We start from the raw sequence: 18,815 nt of genomic DNA, 5'->3' as shown, positions 1-18,815 counted from the left end.
CACATTTTGATTGGCTCAACTTTACAAGTCATCACATGTGAGAAGTGCATCTAACCCTAGTAACACCTCAAAAAGGAACAGGAAATGCACAAGTGTATAAAGAGTTTAATATAAGAGCATAAAATGAAATCTCAACTTCAGTTTTGATATTGAGATATATGATCACACAGTCAAACCTTCAGCCTTTACAGGTTGTGCACATTTATCTATTTAGTTACAAAATGAATATCAAAGATTCCCCCAAAGATTTTGGTGGGATGTGATAACCACAGTTGCAATTTGGGAAATGAACAAGGCGAAACTTATTTATTTGCTTGTTTAATAAAACCTCTCCATAAACATCATAACTTCAGTGTGATACAATATAGAATTATATGCATAGATTGTAACACAAAGTGCAACTAACAAGAAAAAAAACTAGATCAAAGTACTGTTTGATGTACCCACTCTGTGTTTTTGAGCATGCAATGTAGGTACACATGCAGACATATAGTTTGCACACCTCTGTAATTAGTTTGTTATGTTGTGAGAATTTGGGGCCAATCAGAAATCTGCTTGTAAGTGTCTGAGTCATTCAGCAGTGAAACGGTATCACAGCATCGTTAAAACTCCTGTTTTAATATATCAGCATCACATGTTTCACGTTTTTCATGTGAAACCTTTGTCTGCTAAACATAACAAATACATGTGGTGAGAAAAAAAAGCATCAGATGAGTGGAATGATGACGCAAACCACCCATCCATACATCCATACATCTTCTTTCGCTTATCCGGGGCTGGGTGGCAGCAGCAGCCAAAGCAAGAAGCCCACCTCCTCCAGCTTATCCGGGGGAACACCAAGGCGTTCCCAGGCCAGCCGAGAGATATAATCTCTCCAGCGTGTCCTGGGTTTGCCCCCAGCCTCCTCCCTCCTGATAAACCAATTCAAGTAAAAGTACAGTAACTACAATTTTTGGATTATACCTCAAGACATCACACCAAACAAACCAAGAAAATAATCAGGACACACCTTCAGGTTGCACAAAGTCCAAAATAAACACACAACAGTGATGAAATCTTATTATTGCTAATGAAGGTTTTCATATTATTTATTATTATCAATAACTTAGATAATTATGAATAAACCAGCTCATTAAGGAAACTTTTGTGTGTAAACTAGAAAAGAAAGATCTCAAGAAAACAGCAAACAACCAGACTGCCACTCTCTTTACACCTCGCTGTTGCACACACACACACACACACACACACACACACACACACACACACACACACACACACTACTTAACATTTTGATCATCCTGACAGCACAAGCCAAAACAACAGGCCTCACACAGGGTTTTTTCGTGGGGTTTGGACCTCCGTCTCGTAGCGCCTGAGTCACCTTCTTCATTCTTATCCTCCTGTCCATAGCAGTTCTTCCGGATTTCAGAAAACAATCTGAGCAGAACCTCTTTCGCCTCTTCCTTGTAAAAACCAGGGAGATGAAAATTATCGTCTTGGCATCGCCGGCAGGCTTGTCCAAAAGGCCGCATGGTCACCGCCCCCTTACCGCCTCTCAGCCGATAACGGAACAAAAGCACCACACGCACCGAAGGCCAGATCCTCCTGCAGGATGCACACTGAAAACTGTGGGAGAAATTATGACTATAGACTCTGGTCAATGGTGATTTTTCAGGTTAGTAACTCTGTCTGTGTCCCATCAATGCTTTGAACTGATGTTTTTCAGTTTCAGATTGCCACGTCAGCGGAAAGCTTTGATTCGCTGGGTCAATCATACCATGCGAATCGTCAGAGTCTTAATAAAGCAAGATAACTGTTCAATTATCGCTGTAACTAAACTGCAGAACCTGTTTTCCCCACAGAATAGCATTGTTTTAATACCGTCCACTGCTGCTCCCTGTCACACAATAACCTCGACAGGTGACCCACCTGCTCCCGTGAACATGAATAAGGTGGAGACGGAAAAAGCACAAGACAATCTTTCAATTTATACCCACTACCTGAAACATGATTGATGCCTTTTTCTTTCCAGCATAGTTTCTACTATTATTATTACATACAGTGTAAGGTAAATATGATTTCATTAAATTAAACATACTTTCCATAAGCGCAGTGGGAGAAGACCTTCCAGCCTCTCCTATTTTCCTTCTTGGATAATTTGTCTGTCTGTTTGTAGCTGAAGGTGAGCGACCATGGCTCTCCATAGTCCAGCGCATTATCCCCACAGAAGAGCTCCTCAAAGGTGTGTGTCCACAAGGAAGGAGCCCAAGCTGGACAAAGAGGAGAGGGAAGGACGTTAGGCTTATGCTATAGCCTACAGGCAAATCACTCTTATATTTGTCATTACAAGAACACAGGAAACGCTTTTAAACGCCTTGATCAAAACAAATATGCAATGCATTAATTACAAATCAATCACCCATATACGCGTTTAAAGAAACAAATAGTAGCCTGGTGTGTTACCTGTATATCTCGATGGTCTGATACATAAAGTCTGATATTTGGAGACCTTCTGGGAGACGAAATGAAACGTTGACATGAGACAGAGTTTGACTTGTGAATGCTGCTCTGCAGGCAGCCTCTGTTTATTTATGCGTGATGTGTGGAAAACGAAACTTAGAATTCACGTTCCGTCTAGCGACTTGTGCTGCTAGTGTGAGATAGTGCACATCTTGAACTCATACCAACTAAATACACGGCCAGTATTGCAGATACCAAACTTATAAAGGTTTATGTAGGGAGAGCAGTGTGATCGTGATCTATGAGATGAATCATCAGCGGTTTTCCAAATTCTGAACACATTTTAATGATCTCTAAATCACCGTAACTTTTACCTTCATACTATATGAGATTATTTCTTGAGTCTATGAAAGGGCTGTGACAGTGGGCTCTGTCGCTGTGCCGAGAGTCTGGGCCATGTCTGGGGGATTTCCTTCCTCCTCTCTGCATTTATTTTTGCTGCTTGTTCCGGGTGAAAAGTCTTTGCATGCAGTTACTTTATCTGGGAGAATTTGCAAGACTGACTCTATAGCCTGCAGTTTAGTATGACTCCGGCTGTACCTTGGTTTGCTATGCTGTTAGAATTTGGGAGCATTCATAAGCTTCCCTGACAGCTAAAACTGACCATTGTTACTTCTATGGCATGTACGTTTTAGTATAATACCAGCATTTCTGGTTTCATGTTTTTACTTGTATCTGGTATGACTATCAAATAAATGGGGTGGAAAAAAGATCTGATCTATAGATGAATGCAAAGTACAGCAATTTATAGCACGTCTGCCACACAAAACAAATCCATAACACACCAAACACCATAAACAAGACTTGATCAGACTTTATTAATAGCCACAAAATACAATGAACGCACACAAAAGTGATATGATCATATACTGCACCATGAATGTGGATCGTACTCTTAAAACTGTTAACTTCACGTGCAAAACAGATAGAGTATCCCAGGAACCAGTAAACAAGAAAAGAGTTTCTCTGAGCACTTTTAGCACACAAGTAGACACACACACACACACACACACACACACACACACACACACACACACACACACACACACACTCTAGTTATCATCCTTGTCATCCACACAGCAATGGCCCACACGGCATGCCTGGCACAGGTGGTTTTTGTGGGGTTTGGTCTTCGCTTCAGACTCTGATGATGGTCTTCCATTGTCTTCAGCCTTCTCCTCATCCTCCTCATGGTAGCAGTTTTTCCGAATTTTGTAAAACTGCCTGAGGAGGGCTTGTTCCACCTCTTTCTTGTCAAAACCAGGGAGATTGAACTTGTCACCTCTACAGCGAAGACAGGCCTGACCAAAAGGACGCATAATCACTGTCCCTTGGCCCCCCAGCAGCCGGTACCGGAACACCAACCTCACCTGCGCTGAATCCCAGGTCTTTTTGCAGGATACACACTGAAATCTGTGGAGAAATGATTACATGCTGTGAGGTACACATTTATTTTTATGTACTTACATTTATAGCTTGCTTTTTCCACATGTAGTAACTGAGCCTCCCTATGAGTCTGTGGCTCAAACAGTATTGTGTGGTTCTCTGAGTCACCATAAAGAAATTACATTTAGCAGCAGAACCAGTTTTTTAATCACAGAATGACATTGTTTTGATTCTGTGTGCAACCTCCTCCCAGTCACACGATCATTTGTCAGAGAACCTGCACACTCATGTGATCAGAGAGAAGGTGGAGATGGAAAACTACAACTACACCCACAGTCTGAAACATGTTGCCTCCTTTTTTTCTTCTGGTTTTGCTATGCTGTTGCTATGGATTTATATATTTTTATATATTTTTAATATTTTTATGTTGTCTTGCTGTTGTTTCACATTTTCAGTAACTATTACTTTACATATGTTTACGTTTTTATTGTTTATAAGTTAACATACTTTCCGTTTGCTTGGTGAGTGGAGACCTTCCAGCCTTTCTTCCTCTCCTCATAAGTGATTTCATCTGTCTTGTTGTAGTTAACCTTAAGAGTCCACCGGTCTCCATAGTCCAGCTCACTGTCATCATCCAGCAGTTCATTGAAGGTGTCATACCACAAAGAAGGAGTCCATTCTGGACAGGAGAGGGAAATAAGTTAGGCTGATGATCTCAGTGAATCATACACTTTTACAGAGATCAGTGTTATTTAATGTTGTGTAAAAGCAGAAGAAATGGTGTGCTGTGATGTGCAAGTGATGCACACCTAATCAAAAGAAATGTTTCACTGCCGCAAAAAAAAAAAAAAAATACATTTAAAAAGTTACCTGTCGATGTGGCCATGTTTCTCGATGTTTTGTTCTGTAAACCGAAGAACTTCTGGCTGATGCGATAAGTCACTGATGCTTATCAAGTTGCTCTGCTGCACGAAGCGTCTCTATTTACATCCTGAGAGCAGCTGTGCGTTTGGAAAACGAAACTTAACATCGCTTTCATTTTCCATGCAGCCATGTCCGACCTAAACAAGCCGGTTACAACAGAGCATGCTGTTATTAAACTGGCTACAAGGCACATTTCATTATTTTAAAGATTAATTTTGGTGGGTGTGTGCTTTTCATGTCTAATCATGTGTACTAACCACATTTGAACTTCATCTACAGTGTAGATGAGTGCGTCATGTAAAAGTGCAGTAATTTCTGCCTCACAAAACAAATCCAGAAAGTAATAAAATCCATAAAAGAAGACTTAATCAGACTTAAGACTTTATTAGTAGCCACAAATACAATGAAAATCACACAAAAGTAATAGAATCACATACAGTACAATTAATGTGTATCATATAAAGACTGGTAACTTTAAAATATGAAGGAAAGGTTTGTGTGCAAAATGCATTAAAAAATCCCAAAAGAACACCCCCCCGCCCCACACACACACACACACACAAACACACATTAATCATCATCTTACGCGCGCGCGCGCACACACACACACACACACACACACACACACACACACACACACACACACACACACACACACACACATTAATCATCATCTTCATCATCCACACAGCAAATGCCCATGCGGCATGCCTGGCACAGGTTCTTCTCGTGGGGTTTGGTCCTCGCTTCAGACTCTGATGATGATCTCCCACTATCTTCATCATCATCTTCCTCGCGGTAGCAGTTTTTCCGAATTTTGTAAAACTGCCTGAGGAGGGCTTGTTCCACCTCTTTTTTCACGAAACCAGGGAGATTGAATTTGTTGCCTCTGCAGCGAAGACAGGCCTGACCAAAAGGACGCATGATCACCATCCCCTGGCCCCTCAGCAGCCGGTACCGGAACACCAACACTACCCGCGCTGAAGCCCAGGTTCTTGTGCAGGATGCACACTCAAAACTGTGGAGAAACGATTAGACTGTGTTAGGTCCAAATATATTTTACGCGCTTGCATCTTGCTCTTTCCACTTGAATAGCTACGACTCTGGTTGAAATAATACTGTGAGCGCCACATAAAGCGAACAAACACTCATGTATTCATATGACCTGCATATTTGAAAGTTTATAAATGCAGGACGTGCGGCACATACTTTCCACGGGCGCAATATGTGGAGACCTTCCAGCCTCTCCTCCTCTCCTCCTCGGTGACTCTGTCTGTCTGATTGTAGTTGAAGTTGAGAGTCCACCGGTCTCCATAGTCCAGCTCATTGTCCTCATTCAGCAGTTCGTTAAATGTGTCCAACCATAAAGAAGCGGTCCATTCTGGACAAGAGAAGACGATAAGTTAAGCTGATGCTGTCACAAAGCAAAGCGGTCTGTTTTACAGTACACCAAAGATCCAAACAACCAGCACAGGTGCAAATTCTAAGCTAAACCATGTTACCTGTGTCCATGTTGATCGATTGTCTGTTAACTGAAGAGCTTCCAGCTGATGCGATGAGTCGCTGATGTTGTTCGAGTGGTGAATGTGGCTCTGCTGCTGGAGCGTCTCTGTTTATATCCTGAGAGCAGCTGTGCGTTTGGAAAACGAAACTTAACATCGCTTTCATTTTCCATGCAGCCATGTCCGACCTAAACAAGCCGGTTACAACACAGTGTGCTCTTATTTAACTGGTACATTTAATTATTTTGTAGATTTTTGGTGGCTGTGGGTGAAAACTGAATTGGCTAAGAGGGTATCAGTGTATGATCGCCGCCTAACATCACGGGCAAAAGTCAGTCGGTCACCTTCGTGCTTTAGTCAAGAACAGTCAAGAACTGCACAACCTCATTTGCTTTTCATGTCTAATCATGTGTACTAATCACTTATAAATCATGTGTAGTTTCAACGTTAACCACATTTGAACTTCATCTAAAATGTAGATGAGTGCGATAAACAGATAAACTGAGATTATTCATGTAAAAGTGCAGTAATTTCTGTCTCACAAAACAAATCCAGAAAGTAATAAAAGCCATAAAAGAAGACTTGATCAGACTTAAGACTTTATTAGTAGCCACAAATCAAATACAAAGAAAACCACAAAAGTAATAGAATCACATACGGTACAATTAATGTGTATCATAAAAAGACTGGTAACTTTAAAATATGAAGGAAAGGCTTGTGTGCAAAATACATTAAAAAATCCCAAAAGAACCCCCCCCCCTTCTATTACGCATGTGAGTGCGTGTGTAAAAGCAGCAGGATATAGCAGCAGGCCATAGTGACGGGTGACGCCCTCTCGCTGCGACGGTGTGCCCTTCCGGGGTCAGAGGGCGCCCTGTGTGTTGTTGTTGTTGCTGTGCTGTTGCCGCGCTGAGCAGTTAGCTAGCGGCAGTGTTCTTCTGCAGATGTCAATAAACGGCTGTGCTCCCTGGCTAGCTCACGGGAAGCAAAAAGACTGGTAACGTTAAAATATGAAGGAAAGGTTTGTGTGCAAAATGCATTAAAAAATCCCAAAAGAACCCCCCCCCCCCCCCCCCCCCCCCCCCCCACACACACACACACACACACACACACACATTAGTCATCATTCTCATCATCCACACAGCAAATGCCCATGCGGCATGCCTGGTTCTTCTCGTGGGGTTTGGTCCTCGTTTCAGGCTCTGATGATGACCTCCCACTGTCACCCTCCTGGTGGTAGCAGTTTTTGTAAAACTGCCCGAGGAGGGCAGTTCCACCTTCTCAGGTGTGTGTTTGGAAAGCGAAACTTAACATTGCTTTCCTTTTCCATGCAGTCTCCACTATTGCATCATTTACTTGGACTTTTTCCTCTCGATTCAGTGTAGTTTCAGTTCATTTCCAGAGTGTTTGCTCTTTTCAGTTTAGTTTTTATTGTTTGCAAATGTTTCAGTTTTAGTTTTTATCGTTCATGCACGGAGGACATATGTCAGAGGCAAGAACATCTGTACAGGTACAACAATAAAAACAAGCAGCCACTCTTAGTCCTGTAGACAACCATAGTCTCAATAAATGCCTCACCAGGCAAGTTTTTATTATTAATATTACTCATTTATTTACGTCCATCCATCCATCCATTCGCTACCGCTTATCCTTTTCAGGGTCGCGGGGGGTGCTGGAGCCAATCCCAGCTGTCATAGGGCGAGAGGCGGGGTACACCCTGGACAGGTCGCCAGTCTGTCGCAGGGCTAACACACACTCATTTATTTACGTATTCTTTTATTTCAATAAACTAACAGATACTGAAACTCAGGATATTTCATGTTCCTATTCTGGGCTTCTCTGCTCGGGCTGCTGCCCCTGCAACCCGGCGGAAGTCTCAGCTGACTGCAGGTTGATCAGTGGTTGTTAATCAACGGTTATGAGAATTTGCATAATTATGATGAAGGAACTGACCTCACAGCCCTTTGTTCCTTCAGTGGGCTGGTTTCAGTCATTGTGCAAATGTACTGTTTATAAGGTTGGGGAAACCTGCAGTCAGCTGAGACTGAATAAGTCACTTGGATGAGTGACGAAGCGTTTCTCCCACTGAAAACGCTACGTCCAGATGAACAGAATCAACTTCTGGACAGATAGGATAAACTGAATCAAATGATAGTGCACTATCACTGCTGCTCATATCAGGAAGTGCATCCAGTGCAAAACCTGTGCCAGGTCAAAAGATGCAGATATGGGAAATAAAGGAGCTCCTGCAGGAGTCAGGAGAGTGTCCTGAAGTGTTACTTATTACCTGACATAAACAACTAAATATGAAGTTGAGTTTTCTCATGTGTTCTTGATTCTCCTGTGACTTTCCTCTGCGCTGTGGCATTCTTATCTGAAAGCACTTCACACCCGTGGGGAATTTTCTCCTGTGTATTTTGTTAAAACACCCCGGAGCACAGTCACCTTCAGCAAAACTGCTGCATGTCTGTCCTGATAAGCTCTGTGATAACTATAATCTTTGGCTCATTCCTGAATGTTTGGATGAAGAAGAAAGCTTATCAAACTTTTCTAATTGTTTTTACCCAGTTTTAGAGCTTCACAGGTGATTTTTACTGTTGTCTATTAATTTCTAGTAAATTAAGGGGAAATAATATATATTTAGTGTTATGTCTGTATTAATGATGCTTTGGATGCATTTTATACTTGTGCCTCTGTGTTCTGTGGTTACACAATATTTGTGCAAAAAATAATGAATGAAAATAATTGAAATGTTTGTAAATTATTCTTTGAAAGTGAAAATATGCTCTAAACTTTCGCTGTTAAATATTTTTCGCTGCTCTCCCTTTTTGACTTTACACGGTAACAACAATAGAAAATGAAAATAAATGAAAACAATGGGAGGTGCTCAGAATAGGAAGCCTGAAGTCATTGAACCAGTATTCGTGCACACGTATGTCAGTTTAGTAGTTCAGGCTTTAACATTCCTGTGGACTCGAGCTTCCTGTGGTGTTTTATATTTTTATGTGTAGTTTAAGTTTATTATCACGTTCCCATAAAAAAAAAATAAAAAATCAAGGCCAGCAGTTTTGTAGCTCAGCTCAACATAATGACAGTGCTGGATTTTTCCATATTTGACTCAGGTTACTCTAAATTTGTGTTACGTGCAAATAAATCCTTCCTGAACCAAATCTTTCCTCTCGTCAGACATCCTGAAACATCTGCAGGAACTTTTTTTGGGCAGTTCTTTTGAAGGATGATCTAAATTAATTTCAGCTTCTATAAAATCCCATCCCATAAATCCCATTTATTCTCATGTCTATTACAGTAAAAGATCAATTCAAGAAAAATAAAAAAAATAGATCGGAGAAACCCAACTTGATCACAATTTCACAAAATTTTATTACTTAATTAGTACGAATACAATACAATAAAAAAATATAGAAAATTTATCATATCTGGTGATTGGTCCTGTTTTTTTGTTGTTGTTTTTTTACCCGACCAAGAACCTTCATAACAGTAAAGAGCCTTTAAACTTCAAATTGCTGAAGAAAATTTCATGTGCAAACTGGAAAAGGAGGCTGTCATGGCACTCACACTTTGATAGACACACACACGCGCACACACACACACACACACACACAAACACGCATGCACACACTTCTAGCTGTCATCCTGACAGCAAATGCCCATACAGCATGCCTCACACAGGGTGTCCTCGTGGGGTCTGGTCCGCACTACGGTGGACTCTGTGGATGACACATCGTCGTCATCATCATCCTCGCCGTAGCAGTTCTTCCTGATTTTGGCAAACACCCTCAGCAGAGCATGTTCCACCTCATTCTCGGAAAATCCACCAAGCTCAAAACCATCTTGGCACCGACGACAGGCCTGACCGAAGGGCCGCATGATCACCGTCCCGCGGCCCCTCTGAAGCCGGTACCGGAACAACACCACCACTCGTGCTGAGGGCCAGGTCTTTCTGCAGGACGCACACTGAAATCTGTGGAGAAGTGATTAGATACAGAGCACAGAGTTATTTTCAGCCTAGTAGTTATCACTAACCTTGCTATCTCAGTGCAGGCGTTCATTTTTCCCATATCGCAGCTGCTTTATCATATTGCTCTTCTAAACCGTATAACTTTCCAGCCAGATGACTTTATAGGGGAGGGTGGATGGGGCCAGTATGGTTGAGGTTGGATGGAAGGATGATGACAAATCACCACAGGCCACATCAGTCCTTTTCCCCTTCTTTCTCACGCTTATCATTTGCTTATTGAGGTGTGACTGCCACGTAGAGATAAACCACGAGGAATAAGAAATGATAAGACTTTTTGTGCAATCCTCAGTTCTGTTTCTAGAAAATGAACTGCTTCTTTCCTCCCTTGTTCCTCATTAATTAAATGAACGTTGTGCTTCCTTTGAGTGGAAAACAGACTAGGAGACACACAAGGCTTTAGTGGGCAGTCTGGCACCTCGTGGGTCCAACTTTCTTTCTGATTTTAGGTTAGAAGAAGAAACTCGCTCAGGTAACTTATTTAACCAGGTGGCAGAACAAGTTTCTCTCCATTTGAGTAGACTGCTTGGTGAGACAGCTGTCACACAGACATGTCATCAGATCAGCTGTTTGCTCATGTGGACAGGAATGGGTGGAGATTGCGTAACCATAGCAAGGAAATATTTGTATCTATGTCTCCTTTGCAGCATATGTATTAATATTTTCAGTGACTGTTACCTCACACAGGCTCTATTTGAAGGAAATTAACGCAAGAAATGTTGAGAGTATTCAGGGAACGTACTTTCCACGGGCACAGTGGGCATAAACCTTCCAGCCTCTTTTCCTCTCGTCCTTGGTGACTGTGTCTGTCTGGCTGTAGCTAAAGTTGAGAGTCCACTGGTCTTCATAATCAAGCTGATTGTCCTCATACAGCAGGTCATTAAAGACGTCTAACCATAAAGCAGGAATCCATTCTGCACAAAGGAGTAAAAAAAGGAAAAGAAAAACTAAGAACACAAAAACAAACTAAACTACACAACATCACTGTCATTTGGATAGAAAAAAGCAAAAACTAAGAAAAAAAAGCAGACAGTGAAAAATAAATGTAAAAAAATCATCAAGCTCATCAAAAAGCTGTTTTCCCCTCCTCGGTTTTAAATTAAGAAGTTTAACGCGGCTACTTAAATGCTGACGCAGCAGCCATGGTGATCAAAACAAACACTGCAAGAAATTTAAAAAAAAATTTTTTTCCCACCTCAAATTAATAAAATACTCAATGAAATAAATGATGTCTTACCTGTGGATCTGCCCATGCTGCTCGGCTGTGGATTAACTCTGTCCGCTGAGGTGAAACGTCGACGTGAAATAATCAGCGTTTGATTCGTGAATGTTGACCTGCAGGCAGCTTCTGTATATATGCTCTAATATCAGCTTTGGCGTGGAATCGAAACTTAACATCAGTTTCATTTTCCCTTCAGTCTGTGCGAAAATATGACGCAGAGCTCGCGAAACATCAACAACATAAACAAAGTGTTTGCGCCACAGTTTGATCCCAGTTTTCCTGACGTTTGAATATGCGTGCCCTATTTTAGAAGTGGATTTTATGAATAATCTACAGCACTGAATCATGCACAGAGTCGTCAAAACATTAAAAAAGGGCAGCACAATAATGTGAGACTCGGTTAAAACATGATTTCATTTATAGCAATATCAGTGAAAGTGTAACAATAAACCTCAGAATTACAAGATGGGAGTTAACAACAGTTTATTTATTTATCATTTTTCACAATTGATCAATTATTTTACCCTCTTCAAGATCTCCTTTTGTATTTTTTAATCTTATTGCTATCAAGTCTAAGGAAAAACACGTTTAGTCGCCTTCGTCAGTGGATTGCGTTTATTATTCGAGGTTTTTGTTACATTTTGAAGAGATTTGCAAACTATTTTAAACTTCCGCTAAGGACACTTTCAAGTTCCGCCCAGTAGAGGGCAGTATAACACAGATAGCTAACACCATGCTCCACTGCTGATGATCCTCTGGATCTCAGTGGAAACAAGGCTTTAAGGACTCTGGACTCCTGTCATAAGATGGTTTCTTCTAAGCAGGATCAGCTTTCCATTACGATACGTAAGTGTGGTTACATATAACATATTTAGTATGGCTGGAAAGCTGGGGAGAGGAACCACATAAGGTCGTACTGATGACTCTAAATGACCCCCACAAAAGTCACCTGCTAAAAACATCCACAGATATTTTCTGTCTTCAGTGATCAGGGTACATTTCTCTAAATTCAGTCATAGGTCGAACTGTCTCGTCAGCCTGTTTTGTGGCAGATAGCCATCATTACATCGCTGCATGTTTACACCTTTAACATTCTTAGTCACCTGCTGATCTGCAGTTTCATCCTGCAGCCCACATATGACACTTTGGCAGAGTTCAAGTCAGAGTTATTAGTACAAACAGAACCTCTTGAGATTTGCAGTCGTGGTCAGAAGTTTGTATCCACTCATTAGTGACTTAAATCTTAATGTGATCTTGAGCTTTTGATAAATTCTTTGAACTGTTCTTTTTCCAGGGTCGAATGACTGTATATCACATATCTTTAATAATAATTGAGTGCACAAGTATTAATTTATTTTGGATTTTCTCTAATCCCCACAGGATCAAAATTATATATACACTCACTTTGGTCTTTTAGTAAGTGGTGCTGAAGGCTCTATAGTGTACTTTAATTTAAAATAGCCAAGAGCTGTAAACATCACATGACTGACTACAACTGGCAGTTTCTCTTTGCAATCATAAAAAGGATTTGCGTAACTGCACTCACTGGATTGACTGATACTCAGAAGAACAGGAAAGTTCAAGATCAATTTCCAAACAAGTACTGACTCCAAGATCATCAGTTCATACATTTGCAAGTACAAGTTTATTCAGATATGTCGCTACTTTGCCAAGGTCTCTGGGAAGACCCAATCTGTCACCCTCAGTGACAGGAAATTGGTTTGGAAAAAAAGCTATTGTGCCAAGATTGACCATGAAGGAGAGGCCACGTGCCTGTCAAGCATGGTGGTGGTAGCATCATGCTGCAGGGCTGTTTTATTGCTAGTGGTACAGGTACAGTGCACAAAGTGGATGCACTTCTTCAGCTTCTTTTCAAATCTAAGGTAGGTGTTGGGTGTACCAACAAAACTGGTTTTGGATTGGATAAAGCAGATTAACCTTAAGCTTTTGGCTTTTCAAAACACCAACCTCAACCCTCCTGAAAATTTGTGGACTAGGCTGAACAGCATGTACGTGCCAGTAAACCAACCAATCTAAATGAACCCTCCTGCAAAGAAGAGAAGTCAAATATCAAGCCAGAATAGAACCAGAAGCTTGTTGTTGAAGTGCAACTTTCAAAGGTGCAGAGAAATGACAAAATATTAGTGGGGCTGTATGTATGGATACTTCTGACTCTGTATGGATTAGAGAAAATCCAAAAATAAATTCAAACTTGTGCACCCAATTCTTGTCTTTTAAAGTTATTAATATTGTTCGTGGTACAATCTTTCCACTTTGGAAAAAGAACAGCTCAAAGAAATTATTAAAAGCCCTAAAATTACCATGGCATTCAAGTTCAAGGTGAGTGTCTCTAAACTTCTGACCACAACTGTGAATCTGAAGCACGTTTCATGTCTAATAAGGTTCATCCAAAACCACATTATAAAGGTCTGAACTTCACTTAGGAGTTAGCAGTGATCCGTGAGGTCCTGGAACAAATCTGTCTTGTCTGGTGACATTCATGTCCAAAGGTGGACCAAGCCCTCTAAAATATGTAATTTTACCTGATATAAAACTATATTTAAACCCCCCCCAAAAAAAATAGTTGTTAAAGGGAAGGCCTCGGGTGTTCTTGTTTTCCTTTCCTTTTTGATTGACTGAGCAGCAGCAGGTCACAGCAGGCTTTCAGTCGAAAGGCATCCAGCTTTGATAAATCAGCCCCCTATTTGCTCAGACTTTGTGTCCGTCTGTCTGTGAAGTTATGCACATTGTTTCATAAATAATCATTACCATCACGTGTGACAGGTGGTAATAATAGCGTTAAAACGACAACACCTGCCCAAAGTATGTAGTGGCGCTGGTCTGTCATTTCTCTGCATCGCACCAGGAACACATACTTACTGTAAATGAAAACGCTTCACTCTCATTGGGGACTTTCCTTCTACCTGAGCTGTTTATAGTTCATAACAAGGGCCCGCCCAGTACTAAAAATGAACAGAGTCTTCTTGGAAGGCTTTAGGCGTCAGGCGTCAGGCTTCAGGCTCTGGATGAAGCAGAAACGCACACAGTCACACGCCAGTTTGTCAAGCTCATTAAATTAATTTTAGATCCAATTAGCAGGGATTATGCAGGTGTCATCTTTTGGAACAACATAAAAAATATAATCAGGTCATTAAACACTCGGATGTACCAATATTTATCAATATTTATCATCAGACCCTGGGTAGTAATGGTGAATGCAGTGTTGTATTGTTAGCATTAGACTCCACGTTTACTCAAACTCCACAGAAACACAGCTCCCCCCCACACAGCCACCTACAGTACAGTGTACTGTACAGCGTTGGGCACCTTTCCTCTCGGCACAGTGGTGTAAAGATGACCTCAAAGCCTCTGGCTCCAGGGAGTCACCTTATACTCCGGTGTGACATTACATCGTGAGAAAAGCATGCTGGGAAAGCTCACAGAGAGCAGTGTGGAGACAGACAAAGAAGGGCACACTCAAAGAGCAACCTCCTCTTATTGTTGCTCCTAGAAAATGGTGATTAAGTCTGCACTGGAAGCTGCAGCAGACATGGACACACGTGGTGATAAGACATGAAGTCAGATACAGATACTCCAGATTTTGACTCATATCACTCTGTTCTGCACTCTGAGACTAAAGGAAAAAATGTGACTATGAAACAGTCACAAAGAGAAAAATGCCATGGTTTATTAGGGTCTCCTAGCAACACAACAGTACAGCCTTCATGTTTGTTTGACTGATCACATGACGTGAACTTTGCGGTGGTTTTGGGGCTTGTGGTGCTTTTGAATTGCTTCGTATTATACACGCAAGCACAGCACCATGAACATAAATGGGATGGACAAAAATGAGAAACGCCTCCTATAATATAAACAAAACTCTGACATTTCTTTACCTTTTGCTCCCAGGAGGGCCAGCCAGTCGTGAGCAATGGTTCTCTGTGCTTTGTGAAGGTTTTTCAAAGTTTTTCCTTGGACATTGGCTGCCTTTTCTCTTATTTTCAGTCCAGTCCTTGTAACTGGCCATTTTCAGAGAGTCTTGTTTGTGTTTTTACTTATTATATTTCTTAAAACCGACGTATGAATCAGCATCGGCGTAAAAAGGCATCCCTAACTCAAGGGATGAACCTGTGTTGTGTTTACACTTAACGGAGAATCAAGGAATCAATTCTACATTTTCTTTAGACATTTTATTTGGAGAGGTATTCTCAAAAACTAATTAACGGAAAAAAAGTTTATCTGGCAAATATTGACTTTCAAGATCCTTCAATAAGTCGCTGCACCTATTTTTCATTTTCCTGGCAAAGCATAAAGAAATGAGGAGTGTCTCAAAACTTTTGCTCTATCTATCTATCTATCTATCTATCTATCTATCTATCTATCTATCTATCTATCTATCTATCTATCTATCTATCTATCTATCTATCTATCTATCTATCTATCTATCTATCTATATAAAAAAAAAGGTCACAGGATTTCTTCATCTTCATCTAATTCTACTGTCAATTTTGAAGAAGCCTTGTCAATAAAGGTTTTTTGAATTCAAATATACCTGACACAGCCTACTAAGCCAGCCCTGCTAAGGTGCAAGCTTGGATTTAGCTCCTGTCTGGACCTGCATACCTGTTCCAAGCCGGCTGGGTGACTCAAGAGAGGGAGGAGATCAGGGGGGAAGAGAGGGGTTGAGCAAGGAAGAGAGAGTGTGTAAAAAAGAGAGAGGGAGCGAGAAAGCGAGAGAGAGGTTGGGTGTGGTGAGATGCCTTGAGCACATTCCTGGCAGCTGCCGCACCCTGTGTTTCAGCGTCTTTGTACCTGCTAGTGTTTGTTATCAGAAGCCGATCATACTTTCTCTCATGGCCCTCACTTTGATTTCACAAACATGCATATAGTATGGTTTCCCCTTGTCTGCACTCACACAGCTGTATGCTGTATGCACTTCTTAAGTGCATTGTGCTTAAAGCGCGAGCTCAGGAATATGGCCACTGCAGTGTATGTGAGTACATGAGTACTTTACAGATTAGGACATGGATGAACAGGCAGACACTCAAACAGGAGACACACCCTCGGGAACAGGACTGAACATAAGCCATAACTCTGTGTGTAGGTGTGTGTGTGTGTGTGCGTGTGTGTGTGTGTGTGTGTGCGTGTGTGTGTGTGTGTGTGCGCGCGCTATCAGGGGCCTATCAAAGAAGGTGTGTTCTTTATGATAGATGATAGATGATTTAGGACAAAGGACAGCCAAAGTGCGCACCAACACACACACACACATTTCTACCTGCACAGCACTTTGTTTAATGTTATCACTACCGGTGCATTCGAGTACAGGTGGAGAGCCCAGAGAGAGTGAAAAGGCAAACAAAAACAGACAAAAGAAAAGTTAAACTGATAAAAGACTGAAACTGAATGCATTTACTTTATATCAGGAGGAAACACATCACAATAATAATTCATGTTTTCAAGTTTCAGAAAAATCCAAATCCAACCTCATCTCCAGATGATGGTTGGCAGAAATGACCCTGGATCCGTGTGGGATTTGAGGGGTACAAACTGTTGGTAGTGCCTGCACAAACGACTTTGTTACAGTGGACTCTTATAGAAATGAGAACTCTGGAAGTCTGCTGAGTCAGCACTGGTGTTTTGCCATGGAGAAAAACAGCACACTGACTCATTTACAAGGATTCAGACAGGAACACGTTCTCCAAAGAAACCACTTTTTCCTTTAAAGCAGCCAATGTAGCATTTGCAGAAGACAAACTTCTCCCTAACTGCCCATTTGGTGTATTTTTGTGAAATGAGGAATCCCCGATTTAAGGGGATGCTGTGGTTTTAGCAGTTACAGTAAAATGCATTAAAGGTAGCGAGGAAAGATCTTAAACACGGCAGCATAACATCTGATCGTGACAAAGCAAATGAAGCTGTACACAGCAGAATTGTCTTTACTTGAAAAATGCTTCACATTTTGCCTCAAAGAAATGAAACAGGATCAATTTAATTTTTGGTTTTAATGTGCAGTGGACTAGGATGTGTTACAGGAACTTAACATGGTATAACAAAATAAAAGAGCAACATTTAATATAAGTTAAAAGCACTTTACTTAATTTTATATATTAAAAAAAACGTCCATCCATTTTGTCTCCCTTCTGGAGCCTATCACTGCTATCACGGGGTGAGAGGTGGGGTACACTCTGAACATGTCTTCAATCTGTTGAGAGACAACTATCACACCTACAGCCAGTTATAGTCGCCACTTAACCTAATATGCACACTTGAGAAAGCCGGAGTACCTGGAGAGAACCCACACAGACACGGAGAGAACATGCAAACTCCACACACACCTCAGCCATCTGGTGGATTCATGCCCAGGACCTTTTTGCTGTGAGGCAACCAATGCCACACCACCCTAAGCACGGCCGATCTCGTATTATCTTGGAAGCTAAGCACCATCGGCGTAACTTTGTGTTGAACATTGGGTGGGTCAAGATCTCTGTCTAAATAAATAAATAAATCTGGGTAAATTCTCAGATGATTAAACATGCAGCTATTTTGCTTTTAATACCTGAAATGAGTAAAGAAAATCAACAGCCTATTTATGCAAGATAATTCCATCCATCCATCTTCATCCGCTTTATCCGGGGCCGGGTCGCTGGGGCAACAGCCTAAGCAGAGAAGCCCAGACCTCCCTCTCCCCAGCCACCTCCTCCAGCTTATCCGGGGGAGCCAAGAGATATAATCTCTCCAGCGTGTCCTGGGTCTGCCCCGGGGCATGGGACATGCCAGGAACACCAACCCCAGGAGGCGCCCAGGAGCATCCTTGTCTGAACCACCTCAGCTGGCTCCTTTAGATGTGGAGGAGCAGCAGTTCTACTCTGAGCCCCTCCTGGATGGCCGAACTTCTCACCCTATCTCTAAGGGAGAAGCCAGCCACCCTTCGGAGGAAGCTCATTTCCACCGCTTGTATCTGCGATCTTAGCTGTTGACTAAGCAGACCTGGGTGGTTTTGAATTTTTGTTTTGTTTCTCTTTCTTCTTCCTTTCTCTCTGACATTTTCTCAGGTGAAGTTGCGGGTCTAGTTCTGGTCTCTCTGCCTGAGGCTGGTGTCTGTCAGTGTTAGGCTCCCTCCGTTTGTGTCATCTGGCTCAAGAATCAACTTACCTGCAATCTGGTAACAACTCAAGTTGTTGTGGTTCACGTTCGCACCTCCAAATGTCTGTGACCCACTCTCAGG

At 41.6% G+C, this 18,815-nt stretch overlaps 4 protein-coding genes across 4 annotated transcripts; all 4 read right to left on the bottom strand.

Moving 5' to 3' along the window:
• Positions 1 to 85: 85 nt before the first annotated feature.
• LOC146683163 (receptor-transporting protein 3-like) lies at positions 86 to 2,593 on the bottom strand. The gene is made up of 3 exons (XM_085446682.1): positions 2,464 to 2,593; positions 2,099 to 2,270; positions 86 to 1,626 (listed from the first exon to the last, which is right to left on the bottom strand). Exons 1-3 carry the CDS (start codon positions 2,537 to 2,539, stop codon positions 1,278 to 1,280), a joined length of 597 nt encoding a protein of 198 aa, XP_085302808.1. The 5' UTR covers positions 2,540 to 2,593; the 3' UTR covers positions 86 to 1,277.
• A 566-nt stretch (positions 2,594 to 3,159) lies between these two features.
• Positions 3,160 to 4,861, bottom strand: LOC146683162 (receptor-transporting protein 4-like). The gene is made up of 3 exons (XM_085446544.1): positions 4,777 to 4,861; positions 4,414 to 4,585; positions 3,160 to 3,933 (listed from the first exon to the last, which is right to left on the bottom strand). Exons 1-3 carry the CDS (start codon positions 4,790 to 4,792, stop codon positions 3,573 to 3,575), a joined length of 549 nt encoding a protein of 182 aa, XP_085302670.1. The 5' UTR covers positions 4,793 to 4,861; the 3' UTR covers positions 3,160 to 3,572.
• A 337-nt stretch (positions 4,862 to 5,198) lies between these two features.
• Positions 5,199 to 6,439, bottom strand: LOC146683161 (receptor-transporting protein 4-like). The gene is made up of 3 exons (XM_085446545.1): positions 6,333 to 6,439; positions 6,040 to 6,211; positions 5,199 to 5,848 (listed from the first exon to the last, which is right to left on the bottom strand). The coding sequence occupies exons 1-3, from the start codon at positions 6,340 to 6,342 to the stop codon at positions 5,494 to 5,496; spliced, it is 537 nt and encodes a 178-aa protein (XP_085302671.1). The 5' UTR covers positions 6,343 to 6,439; the 3' UTR covers positions 5,199 to 5,493.
• Positions 6,440 to 9,693: 3,254 nt separating this feature from the next.
• LOC146683160 (receptor-transporting protein 3-like) lies at positions 9,694 to 11,773 on the bottom strand. The gene is made up of 3 exons (XM_085446644.1): positions 11,606 to 11,773; positions 11,111 to 11,282; positions 9,694 to 10,314 (listed from the first exon to the last, which is right to left on the bottom strand). The coding sequence occupies exons 1-3, from the start codon at positions 11,619 to 11,621 to the stop codon at positions 9,975 to 9,977; spliced, it is 528 nt and encodes a 175-aa protein (XP_085302770.1). The 5' UTR covers positions 11,622 to 11,773; the 3' UTR covers positions 9,694 to 9,974.
• Positions 11,774 to 18,815: the final 7,042 nt, after the last annotated feature.

Source organism: Copadichromis virginalis, linkage group LG22, assembly GCF_057382275.1.
Source record: "Copadichromis virginalis isolate Kocher_CV1m ecotype Utaka linkage group LG22, C_Virginalis_male_GT1.1, whole genome shotgun sequence".
Classification (NCBI taxonomy): Eukaryota; Metazoa; Chordata; class Actinopteri; order Cichliformes; family Cichlidae; genus Copadichromis; species Copadichromis virginalis.
This window is presented reverse-complemented; position numbering and strand designations above follow the sequence as displayed.

Bases quoted from the DNA above. Each gene is read 5' to 3' on its own strand.
- LOC146683163 (XM_085446682.1), bottom strand. From the start codon at position 2,539: ATGTCAACGTTTCATTTCGTCTCCCAGAAGGTCTCCAAATATCAGACT. The intron at 2,271-2,463 runs GTAACACACCAG...CTCTTTGTCCAG, and splicing joins CAGACCATCGAGATATACAG to CTTGGGCTCCTTCCTTGTGG. The intron at 1,627-2,098 runs GTATGTTTAATT...TTTCTCCCACAG, and splicing joins TCCCACTGCGCTTATGGAAA to TTTTCAGTGTGCATCCTGCA.
- LOC146683161 (XM_085446545.1), bottom strand. The intron at 5,849-6,039 runs GTATGTGCCGCA...GTTTCTCCACAG, and splicing joins ACATATTGCGCCCGTGGAAA to TTTTGAGTGTGCATCCTGCA.
- LOC146683162 (XM_085446544.1), bottom strand. The intron at 3,934-4,413 runs GTATGTTAACTT...ATTTCTCCACAG, and splicing joins ACTCACCAAGCAAACGGAAA to ATTTCAGTGTGTATCCTGCA.
- LOC146683160 (XM_085446644.1), bottom strand. The intron at 10,315-11,110 runs GTACGTTCCCTG...ACTTCTCCACAG, and splicing joins GCCCACTGTGCCCGTGGAAA to ATTTCAGTGTGCGTCCTGCA.